Consider the following 20,231-nt stretch of genomic DNA (forward strand, 5'->3'; position numbering starts at 1 on the left):
AGGGACAGAAAAGAACTTTTTGGGGTGATGTAAAGGTTCTCTATCTTGATTTTATAGTATATATATGTATATAGTATGTATAGTATACTATAGTATGTATAGTATGTATGAATTTGACAAATGATTTGTATGTATTTGTCAAATTCATACAACTGTACACATGAGTTAATTTCAATGTATGTTAATTACACTTTAATACATATAACCAAAAATCTGCATAAAAATCTGTCATTTCATAATCATGTGGGGAAAAAGTAAAGGATGATTAATCACAACCTTTCAATATCCTTTCAAAAGCCATGATTATTGGCTTATATTACCATAGATACCATAGATTGGTTTCTGCATGTTTTTGTAATTTACTGTGTAATACACATATTATGCAATAAATATATTATGCAATATTTTGTATCTGGCTCTTTTTGCTTAAATTTTTTTGTTTTGTTTTGTTTATTTTTTTGCTTAAATATTATTGGTGACATTCATTCTGGTTTTGCATTTAGCAATAGTTTCTTCTTTGTCTTTGTTATTTGGAGAGAACATACAGACGAGAGAGGTAAGGGAGAATGGCAAATCATGGACATTTGTAAGGTTTCTATTGCAATACATGGATGGTATCATTAACCCTAATTGAGAATTCAGGGCAGGGGCTAGCAATTCACATAATCAATGGGAAAAATAAGTTAAATCTCAGGTGCCTTTAATACACCCAAGTACAAATTGAAAATCCATTATGTGAAAAAATTATAGCCAAATGTGTTTCAAAGTGCAGACTTTTAAAACGTTTTGGTCACAAAATAAGATTCACTTGCACATTTTCATCTTTTAAGCTTTTGAAACAGTAGGTAAAAGATTTAGAAAATGAAGCATTTTCACTGGACTTAACAAATGACAAGACCTCTGTATAATTTAAGTGTTGGAGATTGACACTTTGCAATTTCTGGCATAATACAATAAATTAAACCATTGCAGCAAGAATGTTTGGATTGAATATAGGGAATAAGAAATCAAACATAGATTAGGGTGCAGGGGAATGTATATTTTATAAGGGAAGTAAGGAAGTAGAAACTAGAGAAGACAAATGATAATTCTAGGAAAAAGGGATTTCATGAATCCTGATTTTATGGGGAAAAAATCAAGAGATTCTTATGTTCATCAGGGATATTCAGAGAAACAGGAATAGTAGGAGAAAGAGGGAGGGAGGGAGGGAGAGAGAGAGAGAGAGAGACAGAGAGACAGAGAGAGAGAGAGAGAGAGAGAGATTTGAGGAACTGACTTATGCAACTATGGAGGCTGGTGTCTCCAACCTATAGTTCAAGTCCAAAGACTATCTGCTGGAGAACTACTCATAAAAAAAACTCTCATAAATATTTTTTTAAACATTTTAAAATGACCCTTAAGGGATTCTTTGTTTTTCACTCCTTGCTCATTTTAAGAGTACAGCACTCTACAGAGATAAAAGGTTTCCTTCTGTTCTTAACCTTGAAATTAAAAAGTATAAGCAAACAATCAATGTGATTTTTTTCAACTATCTTTCACTATCTGCTTTAGTAATACATCATTTTGCATAAATCCCATACAGAATCTGGCTATCACTTTGTCTAAAATCTGTCTTTCCTATAAATAAATCTATGATCCAACAGAAGGTACACTTCGAGATAATATAATGAATGTGGCTATGTTAACAATGGTCTAATCAGTTAGCAAGATGGTAATAAAGGCCATTTAGTTGCTTGAATAACAGATAATAAAGATAACATATAAATAACAATTCCTTTTCCATGAAAAAACTTTGTAGGTTTTCAAAAAAATAATTAGCGACTATTTTGGTCTTTAAGTTTCCTTGATGAAAAATGTAAGCTCCATGAAAACAGGAACTTCATTCGTGGCACGATTCTCAATATCTGGAATTTTGTGTCTGGCTATAAAGAAGTATGAGTTAAATGAGCAACCACATGTATACCTACCATTAGCTCAATATCACTGCCAATTATATAAAGCTGATCTTCCATGGAAAGCTTCCTGTTCAAATGGGCAAGAACATACGTGATTCCAGGTAAACGCACAGCAGGACTGGTTAGAAGGCTACCCCAGAGGGCACTGTAGAATGCCGACTGGTCCACTGCAGTAGCAACCTTTTCCAATAATGTGTTTGTTCTGAGGTACAAAATAAAGTGGTTGAAAAAGGGAAATATTTAGTTTCACGATGTTAAACACAAATCATTATCCTCTCCCAGAATGTATGAAAGCATCCCTGCCGTAGTCATATGTTCCATAGATGGGAAGAAGCATACACGTCAGAGTCAGAGAACTGGGGTGTAAGTCCTGGCTCTCCCAATTACTAGCTGTGTAATCTGGGGAAATCACTTAGTGTTTCTTCAGTTCAGTTTCCTCAACCGTAAAATGAAGATAACAACAAGAACACCACCACAAGTCCCATCTGCCTCAGTGGGTTGTTAAACCCACATACATTATAGTTAATAATAATCCTATAGCAGAACATATCTTCTGTTGATTTTCTACAAAATTTTAAAGGCTATTTCCAAATATTTCCTTCTCTTTGAAATCACATTATGTAATTCACTATTTCAATGAATTATCCTATGACAAAATCAGAGATGCATTATTGCTCTATTAAGAACTGCATTTAAAGAATAATTACCTTTCATTTGTTTTAAACATAAGATAAACAATGCAATACACAAAAATTATTACATTGCTGTAAAGCAGATTCAGAATCAAGAGAATCTGATGACGAGTTCTACTGTTAACTTACTATGTGATTTAATACTAACACTGTAATCCCTTCTAGCCTCAATTTAACTACGCATTAAAAGAACATGTTTTCATATCATTTTATAGAACTTGTGTGAAATAACTGGCAAAACATATTGCTATGGTCTGAATGTTTATGCCCCCTGAAAATTTATACATTAAAACCCTGATCCCCCAAAGTGATGGTATTAGAATGTGGAACCTTTGGGAGGTGCTTAAGTCATGAGGGTAGAGCTCTCATGAATGAGATTAGTGTTCTTATGAAAGAAATACCAACAGAGCTCCAAAGTCCCTTCCAGTAGATGAGGATATAGGGAAAAGGCTCCAGCTATGAACCAGGCAGAAGGCTCTCACCAGAGCATGGTCATGTTGGCACCTTGATTTTGGACTCCCAGCCTCAAGAACTGTGAGAAATAAATTTCTGCATTTCTGAATATTTCTAAGTTTCTGAAAATAAATTTCTACCCAGTCTGTGGTATTTTGTTACAACAGCCCAAAAGACTAAGGCACATAACAAGATTAAATCATAGAGATACCACAGTCATAAAGACCATTATTCAATTTCTACGTTAAATTTTTAATTATAACTAGCAGATTTATGAAATGGTATTCATTGTATGCTTCCCTTAGGAGAATTAATAAAACAATTTAAAACAAGACTGATTTATAAACTTAATAAAATAATCTCATATTGTGTTTCTAAACTTGTAAGCAAGTAAGTAAAAAAGTTAATAAAAGTAAATGATAAGTTTTGAGGACTAAAGTATTTTTTCTCAAAGTAGCTTATAAGAGTAATCCAATATTTTCAGGATTAGATTCTTACAGCATTATGGGAGCAGATGAAATACAATAAAAGGGTAGCTGGTCAATGCACTGGAATAAATTATTTAAATTTAAATCATGTGTACTTGTAAAGAAAGTTTGCCATTTTCTTTTTCTGCCACCTTAATTCATAATTTCCTTTTTGGTAAGAATATCAGTAACAGAGATATTAAAGATACTTAACGTTACCCTGCATTGTCTACCACTATTAACTTCCAAAGAAATGACAGGCTCCAAAACAGATCAAATCATTTTCTTTGAAGAGTTAAAATATCAAGAGTATCATGTCAATAGGTTGGTGCTAGGCTATTTTCCACCATTAACAATTTAAAAATTGATGGTACATGGCCCAATTTCCTATTCATTTTATAAATTTAAATGTTCTATCTATTGTACTATTATTTTAAATTATGGGTCACAAATTTTTGAGTGATTTTTATGTGCTAGGCACTAGACTAAGTGATATTGAAATATTATAGTAACACAATGAAATAGGTTATGCTTTTTTATACATGAGAAAACTCAATAAAGTTCAGAAATGTTGAAAAAGCTTTCCTAAGCTCACACAGTGTCCGTCAAACTAGGATTTGAACCCAGTCCATCTACCTTCCAAGTCTGTGCTCTTATTACTCAGCTAAATTTTCAGTGTGATACACAAACTAGACACACTACAATAATTTTTTTGCTATAAAAATCTTCAGGTGATATACTGAAGTGTCAAGAATAATTAGTTTTTGTGATGCTAATATTACTGATTTAAGGATGCTTGCTGACAAATCCATGACTTTGATTACTTAGCTGCAGCAATAACAGTACTATCTTACCTCTCATAGTACTCTGATCCTTCTTCTAAGCCAGGAAGAATACCAGTTAGCAATCCTTGTAGACCAGGCTTCAGTGTTTTACCCAAAGGCAGATAATATATCTCATACAAACTTAGCAATGTTGGTTTCACCGACATGGCAGCATTTGCAAGAAGAGGAAATAGTCCAGAACTGTTTTATAAAAATAAAAGTGGGGGATAAAATAACTATAAAATATTAATTCATATGTACCAACATGTGTGTATAAATCTTTTTAAAATGAATGTTATACTGCTCAGCTTAAAATGGTATCCTGTATAGTGATGCCTTCTATATCCATTAAACCAAACTAGGTCTCTCACCTGAGCTTCATACTCATAAACCCAGTGGCCACCTAGCTGTTTCACAAGGCCTTCAAATTTCACAATTCATAAACAGAGTTCCCTCTCTCCCCCTGCCCCAAATCCAGATCCTTCCCCTGTATTTTCCATTTCAAAATATGGCATCAGCATCCATCTGGTTGACCAAAGGCTATACATCTTAGAGTGACTCTTGACCCTTTTAAAAAAATCTACTTTAAATCGGAATCAATTACCAAGTTTTCTCTCCAAGCCATCCTCCTAGATATTTTTTGAATATAATAAATTCTCTCCATCTCCATCAGAAAGCTCCTTAGAAGAGACCACCAAGATATCTCAATCATCATCTCTCAATCATCATGTCTTACCAAGTACTGCTTCAGGATAGCCCTGAAGCAGCTGTTCTCAATAAAACCTTTCACTTGGTTTCCTGCTGCCTTTAAGATATAGTCTAAATGCTTAATGTGGCTTTTAACATCTTGCTACTACATACCTCTATAGAGACAATGTATGCTCACCAATATCACTCCTGCACCCTCTGCTCCAGCTACACTGAAGAATTCCTCTCAAGTTCATTTTAGAACTTTCCACACCCTCGTTAGCGAGCAGGCCTTCACACATGCTGCTCTGAAAGATACAATTCCTGCTCCCTTACTTACAACCTCCTTGTTGTCTGGATGATTCCTAGGACTCAGGAACTCAGCCTAAGCTGTTTCCTTGAGGAGACTGTCTCCTAATTAGACTAGGTTAGGCTCCCTATTTGATGTTCCCATAGAACCTAACACTTATTCTAATAAGTAATTCTGTTTTTACTAGCAGTAAGTAATTCTATTGCTGTGATAATAATAAGTAATGCTAGGGACTTCCCTGGCGGTCCAGTGGTTAAGACTCTGCGCTTCCACTGCAGGGGGCAAGGGTCCGATCCCTGGTCGGGGAACTAAGATCTTGCATGCCACACAGTGCAGTCAAAAAAAAAAAAAAAAAAGTAATGCTATTCCTTGCAGCAGCAGAAGGAAACATCAACAAAGTAAAAAGACAACCTACAGAATGGGAAAAAAAATTTGCAAACCATATATCTGATAAAGGGTTAATATCTAAAACACATAAAGAACTTGTACAACTCAATAGCAAACAAATAACCTAATTACAAAATGGGCAAAGGACCTAAATAGACTTTTCTCCAAAGAAGATACATGAATGGTCAACAGATACATGAAAAGATGCTCAACGTCACTAGTCAACAGGGAAATGCATATTAAAACCACAGTGAGATAACATCTTATGCCTGGCAGAAGGGCCATCATCAAAAAGACAAGATATAACAAATGCTGGTATGGATGTGGAGACAAGGGAACCCCTGTGCACTGCTGGAGGGGCTGCAAATTGGTACAGTCACTATAGAAAACAGTATGGAGATTCCTAAAAAATTAAAAATTCCACTTCTGGGAATATATTCAAAGGTAAAAAAAACACTAACTCAAAAAGAATCCCCATGTTCATAGCAGCATTATTTACAATAGCCAAGACATGGAAACAACCTAGGTATCCACTGATGGATGAATAAAGAAGTTGTGTGTATGTGTATACACATACACACACACACACACACACACACACACACATACACACACACATGGAATATTATTCAGCCATAAAAATGAGGAAATCCTACCATTTGCAACCACATGGATGGATCTTTAAGGTATTATACTGAGATAAGTCAGACAGAAAAAGACATACCGTATGATCTCACTTATAGGTAGAATCTTAAAACAAACCAAACCAAAACAAAAAAACACCCAAACTCATAGAAAAAGAGATCAAATTTGTGGTTACAAGAGCCAATGGTAGAGGGAGGGGGAATTAGAAGAAGGTGGTCAAAAGGTACCAACTTCCGGTTATAAGATAATTGAGTACTAAGAATGTAATGTAAAACATGATGACTACAGTTAACACTGCTATATGATATACAGGAAAGTTGTAACAGAGTAAATCCCAAGAGTGCTCATCATAAGGAGAAATTTTTTTTCCTTTATTCTTTTCTTCTTTCTTTTCTTTTTATTGTATCTATATGAAAAGATGATATTAGCTGAACCTATTGTGGTAATCATTTCACAGTATATGTAAATCAAACCATCATGCTGTACACCTTAAACTTACACAGTGAGGAATGTCAATTATTTACCAATAAAACTGGGGGAAAAAAGAGTAATTCTAGTAGATAATTCTATAATATCAGAAAGCAAGAGACCATGACTCTCTTTTTATTTCTGTATCCTAAATCCTTACCACCAAGTCCTGCACTTGCAAAGTGCTTAACAAATGAATCAAGAATCTGTCTTGCTCCTACTTTATACAGAAAACAGAGGTCATCTAGTGGGAATTCCCTCAACTCGCCATTTTCCTGCCTTCAATTTTAGGTAGTACAGTGTGACTTAAAGCTACAGTAGTAACCTCTTCAAAGCTACCTTGCCCCAGGACCCAATGTCTTCTTTTGCCAGGGCCCTGCTTTATCTACCATCCTTTTTCTTTCCTGTAATTTCTTTCTTCCTCCACTGACAATTGTGCTTAAATCTTTCCTATGACTCTAAAAAGAGAACAAATTACAACAACAAAATCCCCAAACCTTTATCTTAACTACCTCCTGGCTTGAATCTGCCTTCCTACTTCAACTTTTGGGGGAAAAAAAAAAGCACTCCTCCCAATTTATCACCTCCCATCTGATCTTCAATCATGACACTTCTACCTGCTCTACTGAAGCTGTTCTCCATACTGTCACCAATGTCTACTAATCGCCAGATTTGATGGTCTATTTTCAGTCCCTACTGTTTCATGTGCCAGTAATATTTGATACTATCACCACAACTTTCTCTTGAAATTCTTTCCCCTTTTGGCTTCAGGTGAGCTCTGTCTCCTGGTACATTTTCTATCTCTGATTCTTCTTGTTCCTTTTCAATGACTACTTTCCTCCACCTGCTCTTTAAATAATGTGACTCCTAAGTATTCACAGAATGGTCTCATTCCTTTACCCTCCTTATTATTCACAACGTACTGGGTGATCTCAATCATTCTCTTGGCTTCAACTGCCACCTGAATACTAACTGCTCTAAAATCTCTCTAGCCTGAAGTCTGGGTTTGTATTATCAAAAGTTTACTTTACATATCCATTTAATATTTTACGCTGCTCAAACTACATGTCTAGCCTTCTTAGTAACACCTCTGTGTACTGTATCATATTAAAAAAAAAAGTTTGAAGACACAATATGATATTTTATCATAGGTTATAGAACTTTAAAAGTATTTGTATTTATGTTAAAGCATAAACCTTGAGATTAACTTACTTAATAAAAAATAAAAAGTCCAACATTAATATAAACTTTAGTTTTTAAATTAGCTATACTTCTAAAAAATACACAATAACAATTTTACTCCATAAGGTATGTGTATATAAGAATGTCTGCCATATTTAGACATGGTATTCTAGAATTAATTTATTATTCTTATATAGCATATTGCTAATAAAATTAGATACACTGCAACTTCATAAAATAGCTGTTTCTTAAAGTAAACTTTCTGTTATTTAAGAGTTTAAAAAGTAGCAGGCATGAGTTATATAAGAAAAGTCTTGCCTTAAGAAAGGAATCGATCAGTTATTACATGTAACTGAGCAATTTTCAGCTTTTTATTAAAAAGTGCTGTTCCTTGGAATATAGTGTTTATTATTAGTATTAAAAATACCTATTACTGACTTTAGGTTCTATTTTTAAAACATCCATGCAGAATTTAAAGAAAGAGAAAACACATACACAGTAAAGTAGATCAATGAAGTTAAAAGTTTGTTTTTAAAAAGACTAACAAAATTGATAAACTCATGACAAGACTAACCAGAGTAAAAAAGGATGTCTGCATCACCAATGTCACGAATGATAGAGGAAAATTGGATATGCACATGCAAAAGAACGAAATTAGACCCCTATCTTACACCACTTACAAAAGTTAACTCCAAATGGATTAAAGACTTAAATATAAGGCCTGAAACCATAAAATATAGAGGAAAACATAGAGAAAAGCTCCCTGACACTGGCCTTGGCAATAATTTTTTTGGATAAGAAACCTAAAGCAAAGGCAACAAAAGCAAAAATAAACAAGTGTGACTACATCAAACTAAAATGGAAGAGAGGATAAGATATGGGGAAGCCAGAATGAAAAGTTCTAACATATGTTTAATCATAGTTCCAAAAAAGGAAGAGAGAATACATGGAGTAAAGTCAATTTAAAGAGACTCCAGAATTGATGAAAGGTATTGATTTACAGATTTTAAAATCCCAATGAATCCCAACCAGGATAAAGAAAAAGATATCTACCTCTAAATACATCACAGTAAAACTGCAGAGTACTAATGACAAAGATGTAGAAGTAAATACACAGACTTCTATGAGCTGATATTTGATCAGAGACCTGGATTAAAGCATTACAGGGTGAGGAAAACAAAGAAAATGAGGAAGAATAAGCAGAGACCTATGCTGTCAGAATGGAGTAAACTGGGTAGAAAGTGGTAGGAGTTAAGAGGTCACTGACACAGACTGGGCCAAAGTATATAAAGCCTTAAAAGCCATAGTAAGGGCTTTGAATTCTATTTTTAAGCGACAGGAGGAAGTCAATGGAGGTTTTTAACAGAGGAATGACATTACCTATTCAATGTATTAAAAAGTTTACTCTGATACTATGTGGAGAAAAGGGTGTAAGAGAGTAAGAACAGATGTTATATGAATATTCGGAGGCCAGTAACAAAGACCAGGCTAGAGATAATGCTTACTTAGTGTGGATGCTGCCAGCAAGGGTAGAGAGAGGTAGATGTATTTGGAACATGGAACGATAGCTAACATTTATTGAGTACTTATTACATGCTGTACATTGTTCTAAGCACTTTACATATATTAACTCTCTTAATTCTGTTAACAATACTATGAAATTGATCATCTTATTCCCATTTTTGCAGATGAGAATACATACAGAGAGAGGTAAAGAAAATGGCTCAAGATCACAGAGCCAGTTAGCTGTAAATATGAATTGTCTGACTCCACTGCCTCTGCTCTTAACCACCATGAGATAGAACTCTTAGCGACAGAATGTTCATGAGAGGAAGGAGAATATGGGCAAAGAAAACAAGATGTCAAGTGTAAGTCTGAGATTTCAGGTGTAAATGGATGGATGGTGGTGCCATTTACTGAGCTTTAGTGCACTGCAGATGGCCAGGTTTATGGGAGAAGGTGAGGTTAGTTTGGAGCAGGTTGAGCTTCAGTTGCCTTTAAAGATCCACACTGAGGTGGCGAGTAAGCCAGGAGTTTAAAGCAGAAGTCAGCACTAGTGATACCAAGTTGGGAGTCTGCACATAAAAGATAAATCATGGCTTGGATAAGCATGCCCAAGGAGAGAATATAAAGTGAAAACATTAGGTACAGGACTAAGCAAGCCTTAAGGAACTCCATAGGTAGAATTTAGGGAAAGGAGAAAAGGCTGGTAAAGGAGATTGAGAAAGTAACAAAACTGGAGAATGAAGTATAACAGAAGGCAAGAGAAAAAGACTATTTTAAGTAGAGAATGGTCCACTATGTTGAAAGGTGATAAGAGATCAAGGTATCTATTTTTTCTCAGGGTAGTTCTCTAGCTTAAAAACACAGAATGTTCTGTAGTCTCAACCATTTTGAAAAAAAATAAACTTTTCAAAAATGACATCTGAGAAGGAAAAAATTCTTGTATTAAGAAATAGTAGGGACTTCCCTGGTAGTCCAGTGGGTAAGATTCCACGTTCCCAATGCAGGGGGCCGGGGTTCGATCCCTGGTCAGGGAACTAGATCCCACATGCATGCTGCAACTAAGAGTCCGCATGCCACTACTAAGAAGTCCACATGCCACAACTAAGAGTACGCATGCTGCAACTAAAAGATCCTGAATGCCGCAATGAAGATCCCGCATGCTGCTACTAAGGCCTGGCACAGACAAAATAAATAAATAAATAAATCTTAAAAAAAAAAAGAAAGAAAGAAATACTGTAAATTTTTCTGAATTATTTATTTATCAAAATATTTAAGACTGACATCTGAAAACTTTCATCATTAAGGACTTTTCAATTTTTTACCTTTTACTGCAAAAAGCATAAAATAGCTAAAAATACTTTTTACTTACATGCAAATAGACAGTAAAATTATTCTCACCTATATAAAAAAAGATCTTTGGCAAGTCGCTTAGGTCCAATGATTTTGAAGATAATTTCATATGTTTCAAGTGCCTTCCGATGAACTCCACCTGGTAATGCTGGATGTAGACATTGAGCTAGGCGTTTGCCTATGGTCAGCTTTTTGGGTACCACTTGGTACTTTGCATTATTTTGTAAAACCTTGAAGAAAACATTTTAATTCAGTTGAGAAAAATATTACATTTCATTTTATTTCCATTTTCTAGCATAGTATTACCAAAAACCCTTAGAGGACTTCTTTACACTCTGAAAAAATTATAGAGGATGTCAAAAAACTTTTGTTTTTGTCAGTTACATCTGTCAATACTGGATTTAAAATTAAAACTGAGGATTTAAAAATATTTATTAATTTGTTAAAAAAATAAACTCATTACGTGTTAACAGAAATAACATTTTTATGAAAAGTAACAATACTTTCCAAAACAAATTTGTTCAGAAGAAAGGCACCGTTTTAGATGTCTGCAAATCTTTAATGTCAGTCAGCCTTCAACCTATTTTTGATACACTGTCTGAAATACATGAAGAAAATCGAACCTCAACATAGATACTTTGTTGGAAGAGGAACAACCACTGCTGTACTATATCATATTATAGCAAGTAATTCTAGTGCTAACAAGAACATACATGAGATTATAATTGCCCATTTGCTTTTACTAATCTCCCAATTGGGCCAAATACATGTTGCTGTATTTATTCAGCCACTACATTTCTTTAGAGATGATGGTCAAGGCAGAATTTATAGAAGAAGATGCTATCTCACAAATCACTCAAAGGAGATTAATTATTTAAGTGATAAAAGACTTACAAATGCAGTTCTTCAGAGTATTATGGCAAAATGCTGATAGAATACTAGAAAATGAACACTCAGAATGAATACAGTATAATAGACTGGAACTGGAATTTAGATGAAACACAAAAGAAGTCCTTTATTTTAAAAAATAACTGAGGTTAAAATATATAAAACGAATGATCTGCCAAAGGCAGTACAGAAGAGAAGCACTAGATTTTCCATTTCATAAAAAAAGCGGAGGGTCTGAGGTCCACTTAGATATAACATTTTCAATGTTCTTCCCACTACAAGCCTTCAATCCAGTTTTAAATTGGATGTAACGAATGTAAATAAAATTAGACCTACGAATGCAAAGCAAATCAAGGGCACAACACTAATAAGACTCCAACTACAAAATATTTTTATTTTTTGAAACTAGCTGCCTTCCATTTCTAGAATATTACTTTGAATTTTGGATGCAGGAGCAAAGAATCAATATTTACATATATTTTAAAGAAAAGTATAATTATTATCAGAAGTACTTCTGTAGAAGGAAACTTAATGATGTGTAACACAAAATGCCTCAATAAAGAAATTCTACCGATACCAAAAAAATTTTTTTTAAAAAGCAAAATATAGCACTATTTTCTAAAAGCACTTGAGTTAGAAAACTTGTATCAATGAGGTATAATTTAGTATATTAATAAATAAAATTTTATACTAAAACATATTTAGACTATCTTCAACAAATTTATATATACATAACCCTTGCCTTGTTTCACCATGATTTTAGGTAAGTTTCACCAATGCTTTGTATATCCTATGTTATATTATCTGGATACAGTGAAATCTGTTTTCATGAATACTGATTAAGTATAAAAAACTAGGGGCTTCCCTGGTGGCGCAGTGGTTGAGAGTCCGCCTGCCGATGCAGGGGACACGGGTTCGTGCCCTGGTCCGGGAAGATCCCACATGCCACGGAGCGGCTGGGCCCGTGAGCCATGGCCGCTGAGCTTGCGCGTCCGGAGCCTGTGCTCCGCAACGGGAGAGGCCATAACAGAGAGAGGCCCCGTGTACCGCAAAAAAAAAAAAAAAAAAAAAAAGGTATAAAAAACTAATTATGCACCTAATTAGGCAAATTAATTTCCACAATTTAATGAACTGCTTTTACACGTAGTTCCTAATAAATCTTCAGAAAGAGACCCTTCAGGACAAGAAAGAACCTAACTACCCTTAAACAAACTCATATTTTTGGATGCAATTTCTTGGGGATATTGTAAAAGTTTTGAGAATTTATCAAACCTCAAATGACAAATGTTAGAAGTTAACATGTCGAACAAAAGTTTGTGCATCTAATTTTAAGATAAATCCTTGGCATTGGAAATGAAGGCTTTTCTTTTTAAGATATCAGGGTAATTATCTATAGTATGAGGTTGAAAACTAGTGTCCTTGGTATGTATCTTAAGACAAATTTCTTTCCTAATAATTGTATGCCAAACTGTTTGATGTTAAAATAGTTACTGGAAGAGCTTGCCCTTCATATCTGCTCCCCTAGTCCACTTAATATTTAGTAGCATTTGTATTCAATTAACAGCTATTAAAAACAAACCCCCAAAGCCCCCAAAATAAAAACTATGTGTGTGAAGTGAGAAAATTTTGATCTAAGTTAAAAAAAAAGGGGTCAAAATTTAAAGCTACAAGTAGATCAGTGATGCCACCACAATAACAGTTGATAACAGAAAAAAAAGGGTCAAAATTTAAAGCTACAAGTTGATCAGTGATGCCACCACAATAACAGTGGATAACAGAAAAAAAAGGGTCAAAATTTAAAGCTACAAGTTGATCAGTGATGCCACCACAATAACAGTGGATAACAACCTGACATGTGAAGAAGGATCATTCAAGGCCAAGCTCCAAGGCCTAAGCAACAGCTTGTCACTTTTGTAAAATATACTGACTATAACTAAGAACTGTCTGGACATAAAATGTTTCCTTAATGCTACATACCATTTGGAAAGGACACAGCAGTTACTGCTTTCCACATGCAATTTTTCATTTTGCTGCTAGGAACTCCAGAACCATATCTGATGCTCATTTACAGGAACTTATTAACCTTCATGGTTAGCATATTTGCTTCCTAGTCTTGTGTTCATAGGTAATAAAGGAATAACTATATTTTTCAAGTACTGTTGTGGTTTTGGCCTCAAAAAAAAAAAAGTCTGACTATATAGGCATGCAACTCATGAAGTAAAATAGCAGAGTCAAAAGTAATTCTGAGGTTTAGTTATGTTTTTAAATTCTTTACTTCAAGGTTGAGAGAAATTCAGTAAATACAGATGCAGATTTCTGATTTTTACTCCATTTTATAAAATGAGTAAGACAGACATACCTTATTAAGTTTTCCAAGTGCCGATATCAAATCTGCCCATTCACTGGAGTATTCAAAATTCTTTAGTGCTTTATCAATTGCAGCTACATAGTTTCTGTATTTGGAGTCACTCAATAACTCCAGCTCTTCTGTGTTCATCCTCCCACAGCGTCCCACTAGAGGCAAATTCCAAAGTCATGTAAAATCATCACCTACAAAAAAAGTCTGCAGGAGGAACCAAAGTTACAAAGTAAAGTATTAAAATGGGTTCAGAATTAATGGCTAACTTTTAAATGTTTCTTGAGTTAGGAGTGATCAAAACTTCAGTCAGCTAGTACGCAGGTTCATGGACGTATTCAAAGACAGCTTCAAAGATAACTACTCATGTGTTGCTTTCTAGGAACTGGAAAAATGGCTGTGAGGACTTAGGGATTTATAAAGGAGGAAATATTCCTGTACTTATTTTAGAAATCATGTTATTTCTTTATCATATTTGCTGATATAACATTCTGATACATACTCCTCTACTTTGTTTTGATCCTAAAATGCACTGACTGGTTATATTAGAAACATCAAGGACATTAAAACAATAACAACAACAACAACAGGAAAAAGAAAAAGAAATGAATGACTTGGAGATCATCTAATTTTATTAAGCGATAATGGGCATATAGTATGAAAGAACATAAGCTGTTTGGAATTAATAAAACTTTTAATAAAACTGACGAGTATATGAGATAGTTTAAAATATGTCCACAAATTCTTTGATATTACTTTCAAAAAGCACTGCCTAATTCTCCAGCCCTGTGAGCTGGATTCTGGGACTCAATTCTAACGAAAATAGTAAGGCAGAAGTGACAATTTGTAATGGCCAAGACTAGGTCATAAAAGCACTTCAGCTTCCTCCCTACTCTCTCTCTTAGATCACTAGATCTGGGGAAAGCCAGCTGCCACATCACGAGGGCACTTCAACGAACCTTATGGAGAGGTTTCTGTGGTAAGGAACCGAGGTTTTCTGCCAACAGCCACGTGAATGAGCCACCTTAGAAGCAGATCCTTCATCCCTAAGAAAGCCTTGATTTGACTGTAGTACCAACTGACATCTTGACTGATTTCATGAGAGATCCTGAGCCAGAACTACATAGCTAAGTCTCTCAAATTCATGACCTAGAGAAATTTTGTTGTTTTAGGCCACTGAGTTGGGGGGTAATTTGTTACACAGCAATAGAATAGGTAACTAATGTGCAGTAGTAACAAGGAATCGAGGCTCAACTTAAAAATCAATGCGGGGACTTCACTGGTGGCACAGCGGTTAAGAATCCGCCTGCCAATGCAGGAGACACGGGTTTGATCCCTGGTCTGGGAAGATCCCACATGCCACAGAGCAACTAAGCCTGTGTGCCACAACTACTGAGCCTGCGCTCTAGAGCCTGCAAGCCACAACAACTGAGCCTGTGTGCCACAACTACTGAAGCCTGTGTGCCTAGAGCCCGTGTTCCACAACAAGAGAAACCACCGCAATGAGAAGCCCGCACACCACAATGAAGAGTAGCCCCCATCGCCTCAACTAGAGAAAGCCCACGTGCAGCGATGAAGACCCAACACAGCCAAAAATAAATAAATAAATAAATAAATAAATAAATAAATAATGTGGCCTCTCCACCTTTTTGGTGTCCTATCTGACTTTTAACTTTGCACCCTTCCCTAGAGCTGGGTTTGTGGATCTGCAGAAGGATCTAAGAACTAGCCAATACAATTAAATGAGGGTTAAAAAGTCTTTCAACAAATGGCTTTGGGATAACTGGATATTCATATGTAGAAGAATGAAGTGGACTCCTTCCTCACACCTATACAAAAAGCAACTCAAAATGAATCACAGATCTAAATGTAACAGCTAGAACTATAAAACTCTTAGAAGAAAGTACAGGAGTAAATCCTCAAGGCCCAGAGCTAGGTCTTCTTAGGATTTCTCAGAAATAACACTAAAAGCAGCATAAGCAATATAAACACAAGCAAGGAGAAAATAAACCGGACTTCATCAAAATTAAAAACCTTTCTCTGCTTCAAAAGATACCATCAACAAAGTGAAAAGACAACTGACAGAATGGAAGAAAATATATCTCCCATATTTCTGATAAGGGACCTGAACTAGATATATAAAGAACTCTTACAAGTCAATAATAAAAGGACAAATAACTTTGAAATGGGCAAAGAATATGAATAGACATTTCTCCGAAGAAGATACACAAATGTCCAAAAAGTCCATGAAGTGATACTCAACATCATTAAGTATCAGGGAAATGCAAATCAGAACCACAAGATACTAGGATGGCTATAATAAAAAAGACAATAGTAAGTATTGGCAAAGATATGGAGAAACTGGAACATTTGTACAGTGCTGGTGGGAATGTAAATTGGTGCAGCTGCTTTGGAAAACAGTCAGGCAGTTCTCAAAATGTTAAACATAGAATTACCATACAACCCAGCAATTCTACTCCTGGGTATGGTACACATACTCAAGAGAAATGAAAACATGTCCACACAAAAACTTGTACACGAATGTTCAAAGAAGCATTATTCATAATGGCCAAGAAGGGGAAACAACTCAAATGTCTTATCAACTGATGTGTGGATGAATAAAAAACAATGAAATATTATTCAAGGATAAAAAGGAATGAAGTACTGTTACATACTATGATATGGATGAACCTTGAAAACATTCTGCTAAGTGAAAGAAACCATGTATTTTATAATTCCATTTATATAAAATGTCCAGAATAGACACGTCTTCAGGGATGGAAAGTAATTAGCTTTCGGTTAGGGTAGAGAGGGGAGTGAATTGGGGAGAAACAGAAAGCAACTCCTAATGAGAACAGGGTTTCTTTTGGAAATGACAAAAATGTTAAAATTAATTATAAGACCCCCACACCTACGGTCATTTAATCTTCAACAAAGGAGGCAAAAATACACAATGGAGAAAAAGTCTCTTCAGCAAGTGGTGTTGGGAAAGTTGGACAGCCGCATGTAAATCAATGAAGTTAGAACACATCCTCTCAACATGCACAAAAATAAACTCAAAATGGCTTAAAGACTTAAACATAAGACATGACACCATAAAGCTCCTAGAAGAGATCATAGGCAAAACATTCTCTGACATAAATCGTACAAATGTTTTCTTAGGTCAGTCTCCAAGGCAAGAGAAATAAAAACAAGAATAAACAAATAGGACCTAATTAAACTTACAAGCTTTTGCAGAGCACAGAAAACCATAAAAAAACCCGAAAAGACAACCTACAGAATGGGAGAAAATATTTGCAAATGATGCGACTGACAGGGCTTAACTTCCAAAACATACAAAGAGCTCATAGAACTTGACAACAAAGAAACAAACAACCCAATCAAAAAAACGTACAGAAGACCTAAATAGACATTTCTCTAAAGAAGGAATACAAATGGCCAATAGGCACATGAAAAGATGCTCAACATCACTAGTTATTAGAGAAATGCAAATCAAAACTACAATGAGATATCACTTCACACCAGTCAGAATGGCCATCATTAAAAACTCCACAAGTAACAAATGCTGAAGAGGATGTGGAGAAAAGGGAACACTCTTGCACTGTTGGTGGGAATGTAAGTTGGTGCAGCCACTGTGGAAAATAGTATGGAGGTTCCTCTGAAAACTAAAGACAGAATTACCATATGATCCAGCAATCACACTCTTGGGCATGTATCCAGACAAAACTCTAATCCAAAGAGTTCATATGTTCATAGCAGCACTATTCACAATAGCCAAGACATGGAAACAACCTAAATGTCCATCGACAGGAGGAACGGATAAAGAAGATGTGGTATATATACAATGGAATTCTACTCAGCCATAAAAAAGAACAAAATAATGCCATTTGCAGCAACATGGATCCAACTAGAGATTATCACACTAAGTGAAGTCAGAAAGAGAAAGGCAAATACCATATAATATCACTTATATGTGGAATCTAAAAGATGAGACAAATGAACCTATCTATGAAACAGAAACAGACTCACAGACACAGAGAACAGACTTGTGGTTGCCAAGGGGGAGGGGATTGGGGGAGAGTTGGAGTGGGAGGCTGGGGTTAGCAGATGTAAGCTATTATATATGGAATGGATAAACAACAAGCTCCTACTGTATAGCACAGAGAACTATATTCAGTAGCCTATGATAAACCATAATTGAAAAGAATATAAATAATGTACACATATATATAACTGAATCACTTTGCTGTAGAGAAGAAATTAAAACATTGTAAATCAACTATACTTCAATAAAAAATGGTTATAAGGATGGTTACACAGCTCTGTGAATGTACTGAAAACCACTAAATTATACACTTTAAATAGGTGACTTGTATAGTATGTGAATTATATCTCAGTAAAGGTACAGAGCTATATATATGTGTATATATGTAAGATATATATCTATATATGTAAATATATACACATATAGATATATGTATACATATAAAAATGGGCTTTAGGGATTTGTGCATTACCTCAAATTACATGCAAAATTTACATCTTACATTTTATTGGGGAATAGCCTACTTTTATAATATTGTCAAAAATAGTTTTTAAAGTAATCCTCAAAAAGGCTAAGAATCACTACCCTAGAGAATGTACTCTATATTAATAAAAACCTGTTTGCCTGAAAAAAGCTAAAATTCTCTTAATTTATTAAATCAAAATTTCCCTGGTTAAGGTTATGCCAAAAAGAAGCAATACGCACTTCCCAATTCTCTCTCTCAACTCTTTAATCCATAAAAACAAAACCAGACAAATCCTAAATCCCGTCTTTGGAGAGAATATCACCTTAAATACAGAGTCACTTGACATATGAAATTATTCACTTCACTACACCATGTGCCAAGCAGTATGTTTGGATGCTGACTAGAGAGAATATACCTGATTTATTGATGCTTTTCCCAGTGGGAATGGTGGGAGTGGAGAATAAAGTAAAGTAAATCCTTTAAGACAGTTAATCCGCTTTTCTCTGTAAAACTGTGATTTTTTTTTTTTTTTTTTTTTTTTTTTGCGGTACGAGGGCCTCTCACTGCTGTGGCCTCTCCCATTGCGGAGCACAGGCTCCGGACGCACAGGCTCAGCGGCCATGGCTCACGGACCCAGCCGCTCCGCGACATGTGGGATCTTCCCGGACCGGGGCACGAACCCGTATCCCCTGCATCGGCAGGCGGACTCTCAGCCACTGCACCACCAGGGAAGCCCAAAACTGTGATATTTGACCCTTGGACTTAATATAAAGTTTATGAGGAAAAAAACCCACTTTATAGTTATATCTTCATGGTCTGGACTCTCAAAGCAGCAAACTAAACATAAAGCAGTATTTTGAAGAACTACTCTGTGAAATCCAAGATGACTGTGAAATTTAAATAAGTGAATCAAAAATTATCTCAACTACCTTCCATTTCAAAATTGATTTTGTTTTACAGAAGAGTTGGATATGTAATTCTCCTTCTAGGGTAGAAGTCTTTGAGAGCAGGAACTATGTTTTATATATATTCGTATGCTGCACAGCACATAACTTACAATAGTGAATGAAGCTCAAGCTGGATTCATACAAAGTGGTTTAAGTGTAATGGTTAAGACTGGGAATAAATTAAAAATTCTGCAAGCTGTTTTATCATTAATCTATGGTTTCTAAAAATTTTTTAAACTAGATTTAACCACAACTATAAACAAACACACTGCAATATGCGCTTCAGATACAAAAGATTGACATACGAAAACATTTAAAGCTATAAAATTTGATAACTAATAAATATTAATACATAGTGAAATATGGAATGAAGGTTAGAATGAACACAAACTAAAACATTTATAAAACATTTATAATTTTTCTTCTGAAAAACCAGAGAAGAAAGAACTGCAAAACCAATTAAACTTGGGGGAAAAAATCAACTTGGTTGGATTTTCTGAAGGTGTATAAAAACAGTATAAAATAACTATAAATTCTAATTGATAAACCTAAGAATGTACTAGTGGTAGACACAGTAAAGCACATGTATAAATTTTACTGACA

The 20,231-nt window shown here is 35.0% G+C and overlaps 1 protein-coding gene across 4 annotated transcripts in view; it reads right to left on the reverse strand.

The window, feature by feature from the left end:
• DOP1A (DOP1 leucine zipper like protein A) overlaps positions 1–20,231 on the reverse strand; it is a 111,603-nt gene that overhangs the window by 73,798 nt on the left and 17,574 nt on the right. For all 4 annotated transcript variants that reach the window (XM_082855660.1, XM_082855658.1, XM_082855659.1 and 1 more), the window contains exons 2-5: positions 14,174–14,364; positions 10,975–11,156; positions 4,422–4,592; positions 1,964–2,157 (exon numbers count right to left, since the gene is read on the reverse strand). In XM_082855660.1, coding sequence (XP_082711786.1) covers positions 1,964–2,157; positions 4,422–4,592; positions 10,975–11,156; positions 14,174–14,311 — 685 coding nt within the window. In that variant the 5' untranslated portion in view covers positions 14,312–14,364. The remainder of the gene's footprint in view (positions 1–1,963; positions 2,158–4,421; positions 4,593–10,974; positions 11,157–14,173; positions 14,365–20,231) is intronic.

This window comes from Leucopleurus acutus (assembly GCF_964270905.1).
Source record: "Leucopleurus acutus genome assembly, chromosome: 15".
NCBI lineage: Eukaryota > Metazoa > Chordata > Mammalia > Artiodactyla > Delphinidae > Leucopleurus > Leucopleurus acutus.